This window comes from Oncorhynchus tshawytscha, linkage group LG10, assembly GCF_018296145.1.
Source record: "Oncorhynchus tshawytscha isolate Ot180627B linkage group LG10, Otsh_v2.0, whole genome shotgun sequence".
Classification (NCBI taxonomy): Eukaryota; Metazoa; Chordata; class Actinopteri; order Salmoniformes; family Salmonidae; genus Oncorhynchus; species Oncorhynchus tshawytscha.
In genome coordinates this window covers 19,894,069-19,914,519 of record NC_056438.1, presented here as the reverse complement: position 1 = coordinate 19,914,519, position 20,451 = coordinate 19,894,069, and the positions used below count along the sequence as shown (strand labels likewise).

Genomic DNA, 20,451 nt, shown 5'->3' with positions numbered 1-20,451 from the left:
CTCTGTGTTGTTGTCTGTGTCACACTGCTTTGCTTTAGCTTGGCCAGGTCGCAGTTGTAAATGAGAACTTGTTCTCAACTAGCCCACCTGGTTAAATAAAGGTGAAATAAAAATCAAATAAATGTAAAGAACAAACCACCCTCCTTTCGTTTTTGCCTTAAGTAACCTATCTATCTAAGGTAACCAGTTCTACAGCTGCACCATCGAGAGCATCCCGACAGGTTGCACCACCGCTTGATAAGGCAACTGCTCGGCATCCGACTGTCAGGCGCTTCAGAAGAGCATCCCGACAGGTTGCACCACCGCTTGGTAAGGCAACTGCTCGGCATCCGACTGTCAGGCGCTTCAGAGGGTTGTGCGTACAGCCCAATACATCACTGGGGCCAAGCTTCCAGCCATCCAGGACCTATATACTAGGTGGTGTCAGAAGAAGGCCCAAAAAATTGTCAAAAACTCCAGTCACCCAAGTCATAGACTGTTCTCTCTGCTACCGCATGGCAAGCGTTACCGGAGTGCCAAGCCTAGGTCCAAAAGGCTCCTTAGCAGCTTCTACCCCCAAGCTATAAGGCTGCTAGACAATTCATAAAATGGCCACCCGGACTGTTTACATTGACCCCCCACCCCCTTTATTTTTACACTGCTGCTACTCACTGTTTAATATCTACGCATGCTCACTTTACCCCTACCTACATGTACAAATTACCTCGACTAACCTGTACTAGGTACCAATACCCCCTGTATATAGCCTCGTAATTGTTATGTAATTTTATTGTGTTACTTTATTGCATTTTTTTATTTAGTTTATTTGGTAAATATTTCCTTAACTCTATTTCTAGAAGCGCATTGTTGGTTAACGGCCTGTAAGTAAGCATTTCAAGGTAAGGTCTACCTACACCTGTTGTATTCAGCGCATCTGACAAATAAAATCTATTTGATTTGATAGTAAACGTTTACATTAGTCAACAAGACCTGTCTGGGTTGCCATGATACATGTGACACAGACCCAGCTACAACGGGCTGGACACTGCACTCTCCCTGGAGGTAATTCTACACTTTACAGTAAAACAATACAATTAAACATGGCTGCGTCTGACACCCTATTTCTTCTATAGTGCACTACTTTTGAGCCCTAGTTTTAAATGTTTGTTGGCTACGTAGAGAACATTTGCCATTTAATTTTTTGGGACCAAGCAGACTTTGAAGGGAAAGTGGTTCAATGGCTCTGATTCAAGCCACACACATTTGAACCAGTACACCAATTAGTCTGCTAAATGTTCATTCATGTTCAAGACCATCCTTCATTACGTGCCATTGAAAACGTTCTGCAGTCTGCCTTGTCAAAACGAAACTCAACCTAGTCTATTCTATTCTATCCCCTTACCATTTGAGTGAAATGAAACTGAAATAAAAGTATAGACGGACTGAACCAAATGATAACAAAATCAGGCTTATATATATATATTTGTTTTAACGTTAACTACATTCTAATAAAGTGTAGGCTAAAGTTATATGTGAATACAATGAACTACTGAACATTTTCAAAATGTGATGGCATGAATGTTGTCAGTCTGGCACAGTAGACAGTTTCATCCTTACACATGGTTCATCCCAATGGCATTTAGTGCTGTAGCTGGAACGTTTGATTATGCGTTGTCATTGAGCTGCGGTGTGATATGCAGGTGAGTCGTGTCTCGTAAAGTGTTGCTTATCAAACTGTCTAATAGCTTAAATCACATGGCCACTAATGTTTTATCTTAACGAAGTGAAAGATAATACAACCTGTAAGCCAACGAAATTGTAAATCTAATATCACATTAGCTGATTATAAACCAAGGTTGCTGTAAGCCAATACTTTTTACGAATGCAAATGTTTGAAAGTGTAGCCTAATAGATGTCCTTTTTTCCCAACATTCTTATGATCTGATTATGCGGCATTGATAAACAGTTTTATTCATTCTATGGGGTGTCTAAATTAGTACAACATTTCACTTTACTGTTAGGCACATATTTTTATTGAGTTGTGTTCCAGACATTTTCAGAAAATGAAGTGTCCTCGATGTAACACCCTTTGTGAGGAGGGACAGCAGTTTTGCTTGAGATGCAACGCAATCGTCGAAGAAGAGATAGGTAAGTAGCGTCGGGCCTTTTCTAGACGAGTGATGAGTCCTGTCGGCCTCAAACAAAATACACTACCAACTAGAAAACGGTATTCATTCAAACAACAATCTCTTCACACTCACAAGTAGAAAAATAAATGCATCAATAGTTTTAAAAAGTATTTCGTAACATCGTGAAAATAGGGCCTGTGATCATTTCATTTTATGAATATGATAGTTTACTTGTGTATATATAATATATATATATATATTTCTTAGTCTTTGATCTGGAGGGGGGTGGGGTGATCCTATCCTGTATCAGCGTCAATAGTGGTCCTCCAGCTCAGTTGGTAGGCTATGACGATTGGAATAGGATAGTGGGTTTAATTCCTGGGAACACCCATATGTATGCACGCACGACTGCGTCTCTTTAGATAAAATAGTCTGCTAGAATATCATATTACATACATTTAACCCTATTCCGATAAACTATTGGTCCATTGTCTGTATACAGTATGTATTTATTATGGATGCCCATTAGTACCTTCCAAGGCAGCAGCTACTCTTCCTGGGGTCCAGCAAAATTAAGGCAGCTATATACAATTAAAAAACATTACATTACATTAAGTGTGTGAACTCAGCCACTACTGTACTACCACATACGCTATTGTTCAAAAGTTTGGTGTCACTTAGAAATGTCCTTGTTTTTAAAAGGAAAGCACATTTTTTGTCCTTTAAAATAACATCAAATTGATCAGAAATACAGTGTAGACATTGTTAATGTTGTAAATGACTATTGTAGCTGGAAATGGCAGATTTTTAATGGAATATCTACATAGGTGTACAGAGGCCCATTATCAGCAACCATCACTCCTGTGTTCCAATGGCACGTTGTGTTAGATATACAAGTTCATCATTTTGGGGGGTGGCAGGGTAGCCTAGTGGTTAGAGACCTGTCGTTCTGCCCCTGAACAGGTAGTTAACTCACTGTTCCTAGGCTGTCATTGAAAATAAGAATTTGTTCTTAATTGACTTGTCTAGTTAAATAAAGGTAAAACATTTAAAAGGATAATTGATCTTTAGAAAACCCTTTTGCAATTAAGTTAGCACAGCTGAAACTGTTGTTTTAATTAAAGAAGCAATAAAACTGGCCTTCTTCAGACTAGTTGAGTATCTGGAGCAACAGCATTTGTAGGTTCGATTACAGGCTCAAAATGGCCAGAAACAAAGTACTTTCTTCTGAAACTCGTCAGTCTATTGTTCTGAGAAATGAAGGCTATTCCATGCAAAAAATTGCCAAGAAACGGAAGATCTTGTACAACGCTGTGTACTACTCCCTTTACAGAACAGCGCAAACTGGCTCTAACCAGAATAGAAAGAGGAGTGAGGAGTGAGAGGCCCTGGTGCACAACTGAGCAAGAGGACAAGTACATTAGGGTTTGAGAAACAGACTCCTCACAAGTCCTCAACTGGAAGCTTCATTAAGTAATACCTGCAAAACACCAGTCTCAAGGTCAACAGTGAATAAGCGGGTACTATTTAATGAAGCTGCCAGTTGAGGACTTGTGAGGCGTCTGTTTCTCAAACTTGACACTCTAATGTACTTATCCTCTTGCTCAGTTGTGCACCGGGGCCTCCCACTCATTCAGAAGAAAGTACTTTGTTTCTGGCCATTTTGTTTCTGGCTTTATTCAGAACAGTTTTCAGCTGCGCTAACATAATTGCAAAAGGGTTTTCTATTGATCAATTAGCCTTTTAAAATGATAAACTTGGATTAGCTAACACAGGGCGGCAGGTAGCCTAGTGGTTAGAGCATTGGACTAGTAACCAGAAGGTTGCAAGCTTGAATCCCTGACCTGACAAGGTCCACAGTTAACTGACTGTTCCTAGGCCATCATTGAAATTAAGAATTTGTTCTTAACTGACTTGCCTAGTTAAATAAAGGTAAAATAAAAAAACTGTGCCATTGAAACACAGAAGTAATGGTTGCTATCTGCCAGCTACGATTAACAATGTCTACACTTTATTTCTGATCAATTTGATGTTATTTTAATGGACAAAAACTTGTATTTTCTTTCAAAAACAGGGACATTTCTAAGTGACCCCAAACTTTTGAACGTTAGTGTATCTGCAAAACAAAATCCATGTGTATGTGTGTGAGTGAATTATATAGTGTGTGTGTGTATGCTGTGCATGAGGATGAGGGAGTGGGAGGGCTGTATCATGAACAGTTGTCACAATGAGGACGGTCAGTTTAGTGCTTTTTGTCACTGGTGTTACAGTGGGGAGAACAAGTATTTGATACACTGCCGATTTTGCAGGTTTTCCTACTTACAAAGCATGTAGAGGTCTGTAATTTTCATCATATGTACACTTCAACTGTGAGAGACGTAATCTAAAACAAAAATCCAGAAAATCACATTGTATGATTTTTAAGTAATTAATTAGCATTTTATTGCATGACATAAGTATTTGATCACCTACCAACCAGTAAGAATTCCAGCTCTCACAGACCTGTTAGTTTTTCTTTAAGAATCCCTCCTGTTCTCCACTCATTACCTGAATTAACTGCACCTGTTTGAACTCATTACCTGTATAAAAGCTGTCCACACACTCAATCAAACAGACTCCACCCTCTCCACAATGGCCAAGACCAGAGAGCTGTGTAAGGACATCAGGGATAAAATTGTAGACCTGCACAAGGCTGGGATGGGCTACAGGACAATAGGCAAGCGGCTCGGTGAGAAGGCAACAAGTGTTGGCACAATTATTAGAAAATGGAAGAAGTTCAAGATGACGGTCAATCACTCTCGGTCTGAGACTCCATGCAAGATCTCACCTCGTGGGGCATCAATGACCATGAGGAAGGTGAGGGATCAGCCCAGAACTACATGGCAGGACCTGGTCAATGACCTGAAGAGAGCTGGGACCACAGTCTCAAAGAAAACCATTAGTAACACACTACGCCGTCATGGATTAAAATCCTGCAGCACACGCAAGGTCCCCGTGCTCAAGCCAGCGCATGTCCAGGCCCATCTGAAGTTTGCCAATGACCATCTGGATGATCCAGAGGAGGAATGGGAGACGGTCATGTGGTCTGATGAGACAAAAGTAGAGCTTTTTGGTCTAAACTCCACTCGCTGTGTTTGGAGGAAGAAGAAGGATGAGTACAACCCCAAGAACACCATCCCAACCGTGAAGCATGGAGGTGGAAACATCATTCTTTGGGGATGCTTTTCTGCAAAGGGGACAGGACGACTGCACCGTATTGAGGGGAGGATGGATGGGGCCATGTATCACGAGATCTTGGCCAACAACCTCCTTCCCTCAGTAAGAGCATTGAAGATGGGTCGTGGCTGGGTCTTCCAGCATGACAACGACCCGAAACACACAGCCAGGGCAACTAAGGAGTGGCTCCGTAAGAAGCATCTCAATGTCCTGGAGTGGCCTAGCCAGTCTCCAGACCTGAACCCAATAGAAAATCTTTGGAGGGAGCTGAAAGTCCATATTGCCCAGCGACAACCCCGAAACCTGAAGGATCTGTAGAAGATCTGTATGGAGGAGTGGGCCAAAATCCCTGCTTCAGTGTGTGCAAACCTGGTCAAGAACTACAGGAAACGAATGATCTCTGTAATTGTAAAGATTTCTGTTCCAAATATTAAGTTCTGCTTTTCTCATGTGTCAAATACTTATGTCATGCAATAAAATGCAAATTAATTACTTAAAACTCATACAATGTGATTTTCTGGATTTTTGTTTTAGATTCCGCCTCTCACAGTTGAAGTGTACCTATGATAAAAATAACAGACCTCTACATGCTTTGTAAGTAGGAAAACCTGCAAAATCGGCAGTGTATCAAATACTTGTTCTCCCCACTGTATATAATTATGTAATAAGGGCCAAGGGAGTGTGGTACATGGCCAGTATACCACGGCTAAGGGCTATTCTTATGCACGACGCAACGTAGAATACCTGGATACAGCCCTTAGCCGTGGTATATTGGCAATATACCACAAACCCCTGAGGTGCCTTATTGCTATTATAAACTGGTTACCAACCTCATTAGAGCAGTATAAATACATGTTTTCTCGTCCCTGTGGAATATGGTCTGATATACCACAGCTGTCAGCCATTCAGGGCTCAAACCACCCAGTTTATAATGGAAAATAAAGCATCTTTTAATGTTTTTGATGTGCTGCAACATGAGCTCATCTATTATCCCAAACGTATTGCAGAGCCAGGCAGTTTGAAAGATGTGACCTATGACCTGGGTAGGAGTGGGGCGGCTGAAGACACCTTGCCAATGGACAGTTCCTCAGATGAAGAGGTAGGGTTTTCTGTTCCTCTTTCACCAAAAGGTTTTTGAAGATAGATATGTATTGTATAACTTATCATACAGAATGAAAAACTTTGTCAGTTCAATATACAGTACCAGTCAGAAGTTTGGACACACCTACTCATTCCAGGGTTTTTCTTTCTTTTTACTATTTTCTACATCTTTGAAATAACACATATGGAATCATGTAGTAACCAAAAAAGTGTTAAACAAATCAAAATATACCTTCTTTTTGAAATTATTCAAAGTAGCCACCCTTTGCCTTGATGACAGCTTTGCACACTCTTGGCATTCTCTCAACCAGCTTCTTGAGGTAGTCAACTGGAATGCATTTCAATGAACAGGTGTGCCTTGAAAATGTCTTTCCTTAATGCAATTGAACCCATCAGTTGTGTTGTGACAAGGTAGGGTTGGTATACAGAAGATAGCCCTATTTGGTAAAAGACCATGTACATATTATAGCAAGAACAGCTCAAATAAGCAAAGAGAAACAACAGTCCATCATTACTTTAAGACATGAAGGTCAGTCAATGTGGAACATTTCAAGAACTTTTAACGTTTCTTCAAGTGCAGTCGCAAACACCATCAAGCGCTATGATGAAACTGCCTCTCTTGAGGACCACCACAGGAAAGGAAGACCCAGAGTTTCCTCTGCTGCAGAGGATAAGTTCACTGCACCTCAGATTGCAGCCCAAATAAATGCTTCACAGACACAGAGTTCAAGTAACAGACATCATAACATCAACTGTTCAGAGGAGACTGCGTGAAATCAGGCCTTCATAAATGAATTGCTGCAAAGAAACCACTTCTAATGGACACCAATAATAAAGAAGAGACTTGCCTGTGCCAAGAAACACCAGCAATGGACATTAGAAAGGTGGAAATCAGTCCTTTTATTTGATGAGTCCAAATTTGAGATTGTTGGTTCTAACCACCATGTCTTTGTGAGACGCAGTGTAGGTGAACAGATGATCTCCGCATGTGTGGTTCCCAACGTGAAGTGTGGAGGAGTGATGGTGTGGGGGTGCTTTGCTGGTGACAATGTCAGTGATTTATTTAGAATTCAAGGCACACTTAACCAGCATGGCTACCACAGCATTCTGCAGCGATACACCATTCCATCTGGTTTGCGCTTAGTGAGGCTATCATTTGTTTTTCAACAGGACAATGACCCAACACACCTCCAGGCTGTGTAATGGCTATTTGACCAAGAAGAAGAGTTATGGAGTGCTGCGTCAGATGACCTGGCCTCCAAAATCACCTGACCTCAAACCAATTGAGGTGGTGTTTAGATGAGTTGGACCGCAGATTGAAGGAAAAGCAGCCAACAAGTGCTCAGCATATGTGGGAACTCCTTCAAGACTGTTGCAAAAGCATTCTAGGTGAAGCTGGTTGAGAGAATGCCAAGAGTGTGCAAAGCTGTCATCAAGGCAAAGGGTTGGTATATAAAGGGTGGCTATATTTTGATTTGTTTAACACTTTCTTGGTTACTACATGATTCCATGTGTTATTTCATAGTTTTGATGTCTTCACTGTTATTCTACAATGTAGAAAATAGTAAAAATAAAGAAAAATCCTTGAATGAGTAGGTGTGTCCAAACCTTTGACTAGTACTGTATATACAGTGCCTTGCATAAGCATTCATACCCCTTCGATCTCTTCACATTTTATTGTGTTACAAAGTGGGATTTACATGGATTTAATTGTACGTTTTTGTCTACTCAAAATATTCTGTAATGTCAAAGTGGAAGAACATATCACATAAAAAAAAAAATATTGACGAAAATGTGATAACTAAAATGTAGTCGTTGCTTAGTTATTCCTTAGCCTAAATAAGTTCAAGAGTAAATTTGGCTTAACAAATAACATAATGAGTTGCATGGACTTTGTGTGAAATAATAGGGGTGGACATTATTTTGTAACGACTAACCCTTAATCTGTCCCCCATACATGCAACAGCTGTATGGTCTCCCAGTCAAGTACTGAATTTCAAGCACAGATTCAACTACAAAGACCAGAGAGCTGTTTCAAAAGCCTCATAAAGAAGGGCAGTGATTGGTGGATGGGTAGCAATAACAAATCAGGGATTGAATATCTCTTTAAGCATGGTCAAGTTAATATGCTGTAAGATTATGAATTTAACCACAGGCACACGCCAAAGATACAGTCGTCCTTCTGAATTGAGCTATGGGACAGGAATGAAATTGCTCAAGGACGTTACCATGAGACCATTGGGGATTTAAAAAAAGTTACAGTACAGAGTTCAATGGCTGTGATGGGAGAATACTGAGGATGGATCAAAAACATTGTAGTGACACCACAATAATGACGGATGATTTGAAAAGAAGAATACAAATATACAAAAATATTCCAAAACATGGATATTGTATGCAACAAGGCACTAAAGTAAATGCTTGAAATCGGCAAATACTGGGGCATTTTTCAGTATAAAGAAAAATGGGGTGGCACTAAACACATCAACAACCTAGAGGAAAACCTGGTTCAGTCTGCTTTCCACCAGACACTGGGAGAGGAATTCACCTTTCAGCAGGTCAATAACCTAAAACACAAGGCCAAATCTACACTAGAGTTGCTTACCAAGAAGACAGTGAATGTCCCTGAGTGGCCAAGTTACAGTTTTGACTTAAATCAGCTTCAAAATCTATGGCAAGACTTGAACATTTTAACATTGTTGTGTAGATTTGTTGACAAAAACATACAATTAATTCCATTTTATTCCCACTTTGTAACAGAGTAAAATGTGAAGAAGTCCAAGGGGTGTGAATGCTTTAGCAAGGCACAGTATACATACAGTGTATTCGGAAAGTATTCAGACCCCTTGATTTGTTCCCACACTTTGTTATGTTACAGCCTTATTCTAAAATTGATTCAATAGTTTTTTTCTCATCAATCTACACACACTACCCCATAATGACAAAGCAAAACCATTTTTTTTAAATATATCATATTTACATAAGTATTCAGACCTTTTACTCAGTACTTTGTTGAATTACCTTTGGCAGCGATTACAGCCTCGAGTCTTGGGTATGACACTATAAGCTTGGCACACCTGTATTTGGGGAGTTTCTCCCATTCCTCTCTGCAGATCCTCTCAAGCTCTGTCAAGTTGGATAGGTGCACAGCTATTTCCAGGTCTCTCCAGAGATGTATGATTGGGTTGAATTCTGGGCTCTGGCTATTCCACTTAAGGACATTCAGAGACTTGTCCCGAAGCCACTACTGCATTGTCTTGGTTGTGTGCTTAGGGTTGTTGTCCTGTTGGAAGGTGAACCTTCACCCCAGTCTGAGGTCCTAAGCACTCTGGAGCAGGTTTTCATCAAGGATCTCTATGTACCTTACTCCGTTCATCTATGCCTCGATCCTGACTAGTCTCCCGTTCCCTGCCGCTGAAAAACATCCCCACAGCATGATGCTGCCACCACCATGCTTCACCGTAGGGATGGTGCCAGGTTTCCTCCAAACTTGACGCTTGGCATTCAGGCCAAAGAGTTCAATCTTGGTTTCATCAGACCAGAGAATCTTGTTTCTCATGGTCTGAGAATCTTTAGGTGCCTTTTGGCAAACTCCAAGCGGGCTGTCATGTGCCTTTTACTGAGGAGTGGCTTCCTTCTGGCCACTCAACCATAAAAGCCTGATTGGTGGGTTGCTGCAGAGATGGTTGTCCTTCTGGAAGGTTCTCCCATCTCCACAGAGGAACTCTAGAGCTCTGTCAGAGTGACCATCTGCTTCTTGGTCACCTCCCTGACCAAGGCCCTTCTCCCCCGGTTATTCAGTTTGGCTCTAGGAAAATTCTAGGAAGAGTCTTGGTGGTTCCAAACTTCTTCCATGTAAGAATGATGGAGGCCAATGTGTTCTCGGGGACCTTCAATGCTGCAGAATTTTTTTGGTACCTTTCCCCAGATCTGTGCCTCGACACAAACCTGTCTTGGAGCTCCACAGACAATAACTCATGGCTTGGTTTTTGCTCTGACATGCACTGTCAACTCTGGGACCCTATATAGACAGCCTTTCCAAATCATGCCAAATCAAATGAATTTACTATAGGTGGACTACAATGAAGTTGTAGAAACATCTCACTGATGATCAATCAAAACAGGATGCACCTGAGCTCAATATCAAGTCTCATTGCAAAGGGTCTGAATACTTATGTAAATAAGGTATTTCATATTATTATTTTTATATACATTTGAAAAACTTCAAAAATCTGTTTTTGCTTTGTCATTATGGGGTATTGTGTGTAGATTGATGTGATTTTTTTAAATACATTTTTGTAAAAGGCTGTAACGTAACAAAATGTGGAAAAAGTAAAGGGGTCTGAATACTTTCCAAATGCACTGTATATATTCTTATTATTTTAATATTTTTAATATTTTGTATGTTTTACAAATATTAAAATGTTTCTTCCACTTTGACATTACAGAGTATGTTGTGTAAATCATTGACAGAAAATGACAATTAAATTCATTACAATCTCAATTTGTATCACAAAAAAATGTGGGGAAAATCATGGGGTGTGAATACTTTATGTAGTTGTCCTTAAAATGTGCCCTCTTTTATCAATGAATTTGCTTTGCAATTTGCAATGTGGGGACATTTTTTAATCATTACATTGACATAAATGTGAAAGTATAAAACCTTTCATTCTAGCTGTGAACGTTTTTCTATTCATTTGAAGGACTTTCATGATGCAAGTGATCAATTCCTTGACTTAAAACTTGGGGAAGATGAGGACACATGTCAGAGAGCACAAGTTGACGGTCTGGAGGTAGAGCCAGCTCAACAGATGGAGGCTGCTGTAGAAGGTGCTTCAGTAATATTAGAGAAAATTATATCATTTACAAAATACTGTATCTCTGAATTATTGTCAAGCTTAGAGTATTCTTTATCATTTCATAAAATGAATATCAGTTTCTTTCCATTCACATGAAAACACTGCATCTGTATGCATATTAGGGAGTTGTAGTGATATTATGTTGTAACCAGTGGTGTAGTGGGGGGAAAACACACGTAAATTATTTGTTTTATGTTCAAGAGTTTACTCGCATATCATGGAAAAGTGCATAAAATATAGGGAGCATTACTTTATTCACTGTGAACAATCATAAGCAGTTACCCACCAATTTGTTTTACCACTACATCAGTTGTATTTGTTAATAACTGTCAGCGGTTGTATCTGTTTTTCACTACTAGCATAACAACAGTAGCGATAATACAGTATACAGAAAAAGTATTAATTTATAACCTTTTCATACCATCATAATAAAAACTAGTTTTATTCAATTAAGAATTTCAAATGTCATGGTATATCCCTGTGTGTAACAATGTCACAATGATAATATCATTTAATAACACAAGCTTTTCATTGTTATAATAGGCCTAATATTCATTTTCTGCTAAAATGAACATTCACACAAGTAATCGAATACTAAACTCCATTCGGATATTTGAATAACTGTGCCCATCCTTAGCTGCTACAACTCTTTCCCAGAGATGAACATTATTTATAACTTAACTTTTTACTCTCTTTCACAGAGCTGTCCTCCCCCGGAGAAATAACAGTTCACTATGTTGGCAGTGACTCTGTTTCTCTGAGCTGGCTTCCTTTTGACCCGGCATGGAGTTACAAATTGACCTACTCCTGCTACACCCAGAGAGAGATCCTGTCCATCCAAGGATCCAACAGCACTGACGTGGAAGGCTTGTACCCGGGGACAGAGTACACTTTCAGCGTCTCATCGGTCACTGACGATAGGAATCAGAAAGCATCGGTCACAATGTCCATGTATACAAGTAAGTGCTTTGATTCAAACATGTCTTGCATTACAGGGAGAATTATGTTTAACTTGTGTTTTCATTATTTCAGTTATAATTGGATTGGGTCCTTTGTCCTTTTTGCAGAACCTGTGCCACCTGAAAAGATAAAGATAGATCATGTCAGCAGTGAATCAGTGTCTCTGAGTTGGGACAAACGTGTTGGTGTTCCTGAGGCATGTCTCGTGACCTGTTCCTGTGATGGAGAGGATGTGCAGAAGATAACAACAGAATCCAACACCCTGACGTTCTCCAGTCTGAGTCCAGGTGTCAAATACTCCTTCCACGTCTCTATGGTGCTGAAAAACGGGACCCAAAGCAAGTCTGCTGTGACATATGTACGCACAAGTGAGTGTATTAAGAATTTTCACTGTGTTACTTTGACAGGAGGATGTTTTCTAATGGATTGATTGACAACCAAGGCGCTCAGATCTGAAACCCTTCTCGTTCCCCCACAGAAACCCACCTGGAGAGCTTGCTGTTGGACCTGGGGTTGGAGAAACACTACACAGAGAAGCTCGCCCTGAGCACCGTGCTGCAGATCGATGAGAAGACCGTCACAGATGAACCCGCTCAGACTCTCTCAGCCCTACCATGGTCTTTCCTGAAGAGGTTAATGATGGTTAATGTAACAGCTAGGAGTGTGAAATGCATCTCATCAGGAGGCGAGGCAAGTTGTGATGCTTCATTTTGCAACATAGACCTAGATCTGGATAATCTTGTTGATAACATGGACTCTAGTAATGTTGTAAACCCCTTAGACATTGTTACTGCTCTCTTTCTGTGCTCTAACAGTTTTCTGCAGCAAGAGATGGTCTTGAAAATGTCCATGTGTCAGTTTTCTGTGCCCTTGCTTCTCCCCAATTGTGACACAAAACAGTGCATGCTCATGCTTTGGGCAATGCGAGACATTGTCAAGAAGTTTAGACCTCATTCATTGGCAGACCCAAGAGGATTTGTTGAAGACAGGATTGTTCTCTCTGACCTCCCCATGGTCTCTTTTGTCAGATTGGGTGAGTGCTCTCTGTCCAAGTCACAGATTCTGAACAAGCTTCTGAGTAATCCCCAACAGTATCACGATACGTTTGTCCACCATGACATGGAATGTGGTGATAGTCCAAGGAGGATATCCAATGGATTGGTTGAGATAAGCTGGTACCTCCCAAGTGGGAAAAAAAACATTGACATTTTTGGTGAAGCTGTTGCTGTAACCAATCTGAGAGGGGACATCAGTTCCTTTGAGACCCAGTACTTCTTTCTTTGTTCAACCTCCGCAGCAGTCTTTGTGTTCTTCGACAACCTGGACAACAAGTACAAGCTACTGACCAGCCAACACACCAAGGCACAGCTGTTTCTGGTGGGTAACCCACAGAGCAAGAGCTTCAGCATTGATGCTTTGAAGAAAACAGCAGCAGAGTTGAACTTGAAGAAAAGCAACATCATCCTGAAAACCAAACAGATGAATGATGCAGACTTTGTGAAGAACCTGAGAAACACAGTTGGTGAGGTGATCAAGAGTTCATATTCTAAAATGCCATTGGAGCAGATGGCTGAAGTGGCACATGAGCTTGGGATCTTGGTTGACGAGGACTGCCAAGAATGTCAGATTGCCAAGCAAAATGCTGATGCAATCACGTCAAAAATTAATGACACCCCACAGTATAAGGAAAGTCAGCTTCCCTTGCAAGGACAGATCTGGAAGGAGCTGGCACGTCTAGAGAAGGAGGAATGCAGACTGCGGAAAGCTGGGGAGATGAACATTGAGACGTACAAAAGTGAACTGCAAGCAGAGAAAAGACAACTTAGGGAACAGCAAAGGAGGTATGACATGTCAGAGGCAATGACCTGCTTCATACATGCAATATCAAGCACAGGGCTAGAAAGGTCCTACTTCTTGAAATGGATGCGAATGAACCTGGACAATCTGTCTCGTAAAAACCTTTCAGGCCTTAGGGAGCTGTACAAAGAAAAGTCTCAGAACTCATCTGAAACCAAAGAAGAAATTGCATACCTTGATAGACAGATTTCAAACAGTTCTTTAGGAACTGAACATTTCCTACGGGAAATGGGTCAACTGTACGAATCTGCGGTCTTACTGAGCGAAACTAAAGAGTCACGGCAACAACTGCAGCACCTGCCCAGACTATGTGCTGAGTTACTTCTGGATGGGTTTCCTCTGGAGTTGGTGGACGGAGACGCGTCTAACATACCTCTGAGATGGGTGAGTGATGTGCTGCATCAGCTCAATGTCTTGGTGCAGCCGAAGAACAAGATCCTGGTGGTAACTGTTCTAGGTGTTCAGAGCACAGGAAAGTCCACCCTACTGAATACAATGTTTGGAGTGCAGTTCGCAGTCAGTAGCGGCAGATGCACAAGAGGGGCCTTCATGCTTCTCATCAAAGTCAAAGAAGACTTCAAGAAAGAGCTGAACTGCGACTTTGTAGTGATCATCGACACAGAAGGGCTGAAGTCGCCAGAGCTGGCACAGTTAGATGACAGCTTTGAACACGACAACGAGCTAGCCACTCTAGTTGTTGGGCTGAGTGATGTCACAATAATCAATATTGCCATGGAGAACTCAACCGAGATGAAGGACATCCTTCAAATTGTTGTCCATGCTTTTCTCCGGATGAAAGAGGTGGGAAAGAAGCCCAAGTGTCAGTTCGTCCACCAGAATGTGGCAGATGTCTCGGCACACGACAAGAACATGAGAGACCGGAAAATGCTCTTGGAGCAATTGAACGAGATGACCCAGGCAGCAGCCAGCATGGAAAACAAAGAAGAGAACAAGATCTTCACAGATGTGATGGAGTACAACCCAGAGACTGGTAACTGGTACATCCCTGGACTTTGGCATGGAAACCCTCCAATGGCACCTGTCAACGCTGGGTACAGCGAGTCCGTCTACGAGTTTAAAAAAAACATGATTGAAGTCTTGGAGAAATGTGAGGCCTCTGGAAACAACATAACAGAGTTTCTGGAGTGGACAAAAAGCTTGTGGAATGCTGTGAAGTATGAAAACTTCATTTTTAGCTTCAGAAACAGCCTGGTGGCTGATGCCTACATGAAGTTGTGCACTGAGTTCCACAAATGGGAATGGTCATTCAAAAAGCACATGTATACTTGGGTAACAAATGCTGAAACAAGGATCTCCAACTTTGGTACAATCACTGTGAAATCTGAGGCATCAGACATGAATGACTTGATTGGCAAATTGAAAAACAAAGCTTTGTTTGAGCTTTCCAAATGGGAGAAGACCATTCTTGACAACTTGACCAAGTATTATGAACAGACAGAAGGAAATGTGCATCTAGTGGAGGGGTACAGAGAGGTCTTCTCCAACAGTGCAAAAAGCCTTCGACGAGAAATGGAGAACTCTGTGCTGAATCAACTGGAAGCAGCTGCTGAGATCAGACAGGGAATGAACAATTTGGACACAATAAAGAAGACCCACACAGCAAGACTGGAAGAGAGTGTTCTGGGATTAATTGATAAATGCAGGAAGAGCAAATCTGAGAAGTCAGATCAGGAACTCGAGCGAGATTTCGATCAGATGTGGAATGAAACTGTGCAGAGGTTGTCCTTCCCAGGATTGAAGAAGAAAAACATTTTTGGAAAGATTTTTCGCCAGCTCCGTTCAAACATGTACCAAAAGGGAAGTTCTGTGAATGAAATGATAGCTAGAGTAAAGCTGGAACATTCAGGAAAAGAGCCATTCAAAGTGGCTTCAAATGGGTTTCTAAGGAAAGTAAAACAATGGCTTCACTTTGATCAACACACACAGAAAACCCAGTTGATGGCTGACAACCTCATAGAGACATGCAGACAATTTGTGATGGAGAAGGTGGAAAGGGAAACAGATTACCATGAGAATTATATTCTGGAGATCCTACACATGATTGAGGAAAGATTAAAAGCCAGCAAAGATCTTGAGACTGATGTCCTATTTGAAGTCACACTAAAACTACATATCTGTGGAACAGCAGCCAGGGAATTTCAGCAAATGCATGACCATTTCATAGAAGTCAATGACCCACGCCGATGCCTTGATCTGTACAAAGACAAGTACTGCTCTGACTTCAAGGACTTGTTCAATGAACGAGACCAGTGTCAGAAAAAAGCAGAGGAATTCACATGCCTCTGCCTCAGACCTGCAGTGGAAGAAAGTGTTGCCCATTCATTGGGTCCAGATATCGTTGATGAAATGCTGACAGGAAAAAATGCCCTTCAATTCAGCACTCGTGCATTTTTCCAGTACTCAATCTTGAAACATTTGCTTTCAGAATTTAACTTTGAGAGCTATGACAGCTACATTTGTTCGTATGAAAAGTTTGTCAAGAATTGGATATTTGATCAAATCAGGGCTCGCTTTTCAAAGGGGCAAACAATGTTTCAGTTGGAAGATAAACATCTAAAAGCAATCGTCAAGAAAATAATGGATGCCATTACAAAGGCCCAAACCAAGAAAAACAGCAACTTTGAGAAATTAATTCAGGACATTTGCACAGAGCTTGGAGATACACTGGTCATTCCCAAGGATCCTCTGAGTGCCTTCATGATTCTCAATAATGCTGAACAAGAGCAGTTTGCCCATTGTCTCAAAACATCTGTTGAAGAAATGGAACAATCCCTGAGGACCAAGTTCCAAGAGGGAGTGGATGCACAGAGGAAACTGGAACAATTGAGGATTAAACCACAGAATGTTCTTTTCAAAAGAGTATTTGGCTGTGGGAAGCAATGTCCATTCTGCAAGGCACCGTGCGAGGCAGGAGGAGAGGCCCACACAGACCACTGTGCCTCAATACACAGACCACAGGGTCTGGGTCAGTACAGGTTTGTGTCCTCAAGGAAACTCGTGACTGATATCTGCTCCTCCTCTGTGTTCAGTGAGCAACAATTCCAATGCTACGAGACAAATGAAAAATACCATCCTTACAAAAGGTACAGAGACATTTTCCCCAACTGGCATATCCCGGCTGATCCCAGCATCGAGGCCTCAGACTACTGGAAATATGTAATGGTAAAATTCAACAATGAATTTGCCAAAAAGTATGACGCACTCCCAGCAATAACACCACCTGCCTGGAAATTGATCACAAAGGAACAGGCAGAAAAAAGCCTCAAAGAGTCTTTTAGCATCAAGTGAGAGCCTCTACCTCAAAGAGGAATTGTAATATAATGAACAATGGTGTCGGGCCGTAGTCTAATAAAATACATTACCTGCAGTAATAAATGTCAGATTTAATGTCAGATTTCAAATATGAATTTTTCTGAATCTGTTTATGCACGTTTTCATACTCAAATCATGGTCCTTGCCATCTGCTTCATGAGCAGTATGTTCTCTAAATTGAAGAGCCTTGGAATGGGGGCTGGAATGATAATCTGTTATACACCACTGTGCCACAACTACTTGTTACTTACTCTGTTTTGCATTGCTTGAAAGCAATTCGCAAAAAATACATCAGTCTTTGAACTTGATGTGTTTACTTGGTAGGCACTGACAACGATCATTGAGGAATCTGTTTTCCAATGCTTTAAAGTGGCAATCAGCAGTTAGTATATCCACTTTTGGACTTATAAATTAATCATCATATGTACCCATTGATTCTTGAAGAATATACAGTAACTTATGCCTCATGGGTTTAGTTCAACTGTCGTATCCCATCAGAAACCAAAATATAAGCTTGTTTTACTCCAACGTTTGTAAACCAAGAACATTTGAACAAACACTATATAGCCGCAAACATCCATAGTTCTGTCTATAAATAGCAGCCATTGAATGTTTGGGTTCTTACAGTATGTAAGTGGTGAATGGGATTCATATTTCATTCTTCTGTAACATTCATTGGGTTTGGTAAAATCAAGCATTGGTCCGACCTTTTTCTTTTACTTACACTTAGTTGATTCAGGAAAGTGCTGAGAAACAATTACATTTGAAAATGGTGCTGTTCTCTGAGACTATAATTATAGTCTATTGCGTTATTGTCCCCATGAAATATCAGTACTATTGTAGTAGCTTAATATTTGGATTAGATTGTATAGTTGCTTACAATACTGTAACTGAAGTACACACACAATCATCTTGATGCCTCTTACTGTATAAGTAGTTCCCACCAAATATATTCCATAATCAACTAATCACTTTCTTGTATAATATATCAATGAAAAATAACCTTAACAGTTTGTCATTGAACTGGTCCAGTTTGTTGACGTGTTGCAGTCAACACTCTAGCTATGAATGTCTTTAAACAAGGTAGGCTATTCCAACAGTAGTAACAGTTCCTATGTAAAAATGTATTAAATGATGATATATTTAGAGAAAAATAGGTTCCATTGAATACCACATAACATCCGATGTAATAAACGTACTGGATTATCAGTTCAATATTTCAATATCAAGCTTTTTATTGCATTGGCAGCACAAACATGGCACAGTCATGAGAGAATGAAAACAAAAGGCTGACAACTTGAGTTTCATTCATCATATTTCCAGTGAGAAGTATGTTGCAATTGTACGTGATCCTTGTCAAATAAACTTAAAATGTTTTTACATTTAAAGAAACCATTATCTTCAGAAATATATTGCTCATACTTTGGACGTTGTTGTTGATTTTCTTGTTGTTGGTTTGTTTCTTTAAATGACAAAAGTAAAATGCTTTCTGATTCAGAGCAAGAGGTTAGAAATGGTATGCATTAATATGTTAGATAGGCAGGCTTAGGTTTAGAATATGCCAAGATTTACAGTGCATATGTTTTGATCACGGCTCACCGAGGGCAGGGAGACAAAGGGTGACCATTATTACTCTGCTTCACCATAAAGGCCAAGGGGTCTCCTAGGGGCCGGCCCATCTGGATTTGAGCTATATTGAGGTTGTTGTTGGACGTATAGAGGTCAGAGTTCATCCCAAAGAAGACATACTCCAGTCCTGGGGCACAGTGTATCTTGTAGGGGCAGTTTTTTTTTATTTAACTCGGCAAGTCAGATTCTTATTTACAATGACAGCCTAGGAACAGTGAGTTAACTGCCTTGTTCAGGGGCAGAACGACAGATGTTTACCTTGTCAGCTCTGGGATCTAGCAACCTTTCGGTTACTGGCCCAATGCTCTAAGCACTAGGCTACCTGCTACCCAAACGGTAGTACACTGTTAAAATGAAGTGTTTTGTAACACTAAAACTAGTGCCAACTTAGCTGTCACCACCTTAAAGACGACGAAACCTTAACTTGGGTGGAGTATTGAAACACATGGTTGTGAGGGTATTGGGGCAGATTTAAGATGTACTGAAACATTCATCCTGAGGTGTTCTCAAATATGACATGATGTGTGGTTGTTAGAATAATTATGAATAAACAATATCCTCATTTTAAATGGAACTGTAACTAAGTAAACTTATACTCTGTTTTATTATATCTGATTAACAAAATGAGTTCATAAGAAGGGATTGTGTGACACAGACAAGGAGTAATTCAAGTTAATGAACACCATTCCAACTAGGAAGAAAGGAATGGTTTGTGGATTAAGTAAACAGATAAGGTAGTTAACCTATGGTTGAACCGACGAAACTGAGCTCTGGGGTGTTTTAGATAAGGCTGTGAGTGCATTCCTATGTTCTCTGTTAATTAGAACTGTCAGCTAAGTGGTGATCGATAATGTTGGGGGGTCAAAAGTGAATTCAGTTATGTTGTGTGACCTGTGAGTGTGTTAGTGAGTTAGAATGAACTTTTAACCTCACTTTGTCCCGGTCGAGAGGAGGGGATTCTGTTAAGCAATGAAATGACGTCATGTTATTGTATATAAACTGTTGCTCGTGGTAACGTGGCAGCGCGCTCCGAGAATAAATGATGTTACCTATTATTGAAATGGCTGGTCTCCGTCTATTTTTATGCAAACAAGAATCTTACAAATAATCATAAAATAGATTAAGGGTTTTCAATTAATGAAAACACATTGGCATAATTAAATTACAGTAACAGTGGTAACACCACATAATCAAGAGTTGTGCAACACCTTGGCTGAGTCTGGCAGCACAAACCCAGAAAAGGTTGAAAACACCTGGTGTTTCGAGTCCTGTGTAATGCAGAATTAGAAGTCGAAGCCTCTCAGTGCAAGGCTCCAAGACACTTGCCCAGAGGTAAGTTACAACCCTTACCCGTTCCACAACGGCCATGGTCGCACCTGTCGGTGGAT

The 20,451-nt window shown here is 40.6% G+C and overlaps 1 protein-coding gene across 1 annotated transcript; it reads left to right on the top strand.

Annotated features, from left to right (window-relative positions):
* Window positions 1–1,627: 1,627 nt before the first annotated feature.
* Window positions 1,628–18,862, top strand: LOC112235262 (interferon-induced very large GTPase 1). Its single transcript, XM_024403678.1, has 7 exons — window positions 1,628–1,679; window positions 2,030–2,127; window positions 6,332–6,423; window positions 11,129–11,255; window positions 11,986–12,243; window positions 12,352–12,612; window positions 12,723–18,862. Exons 2-7 carry the CDS (start codon window positions 2,043–2,045, stop codon window positions 17,408–17,410), a joined length of 5,511 nt encoding a protein of 1,836 aa, XP_024259446.1. The 5' UTR covers window positions 1,628–1,679; window positions 2,030–2,042; the 3' UTR covers window positions 17,411–18,862.
* Window positions 18,863–20,451: the final 1,589 nt, after the last annotated feature.

Excerpts from the sequence above, each read along its gene's own strand:
- LOC112235262 (XM_024403678.1), top strand. The coding sequence starts at position 2,043 with ATGAAGTGTCCTCGATGTAACACCCTTTGTGAGGAGGGACAGCAGTTT. Across the intron at positions 2,128-6,331 it reads AATCGTCGAAGAAGAGATAG|AGCCAGGCAGTTTGAAAGAT; the intron begins GTAAGTAGCGTC and ends AACGTATTGCAG. Across the intron at positions 12,613-12,722 it reads TGTGACATATGTACGCACAA|AAACCCACCTGGAGAGCTTG; the intron begins GTGAGTGTATTA and ends GTTCCCCCACAG.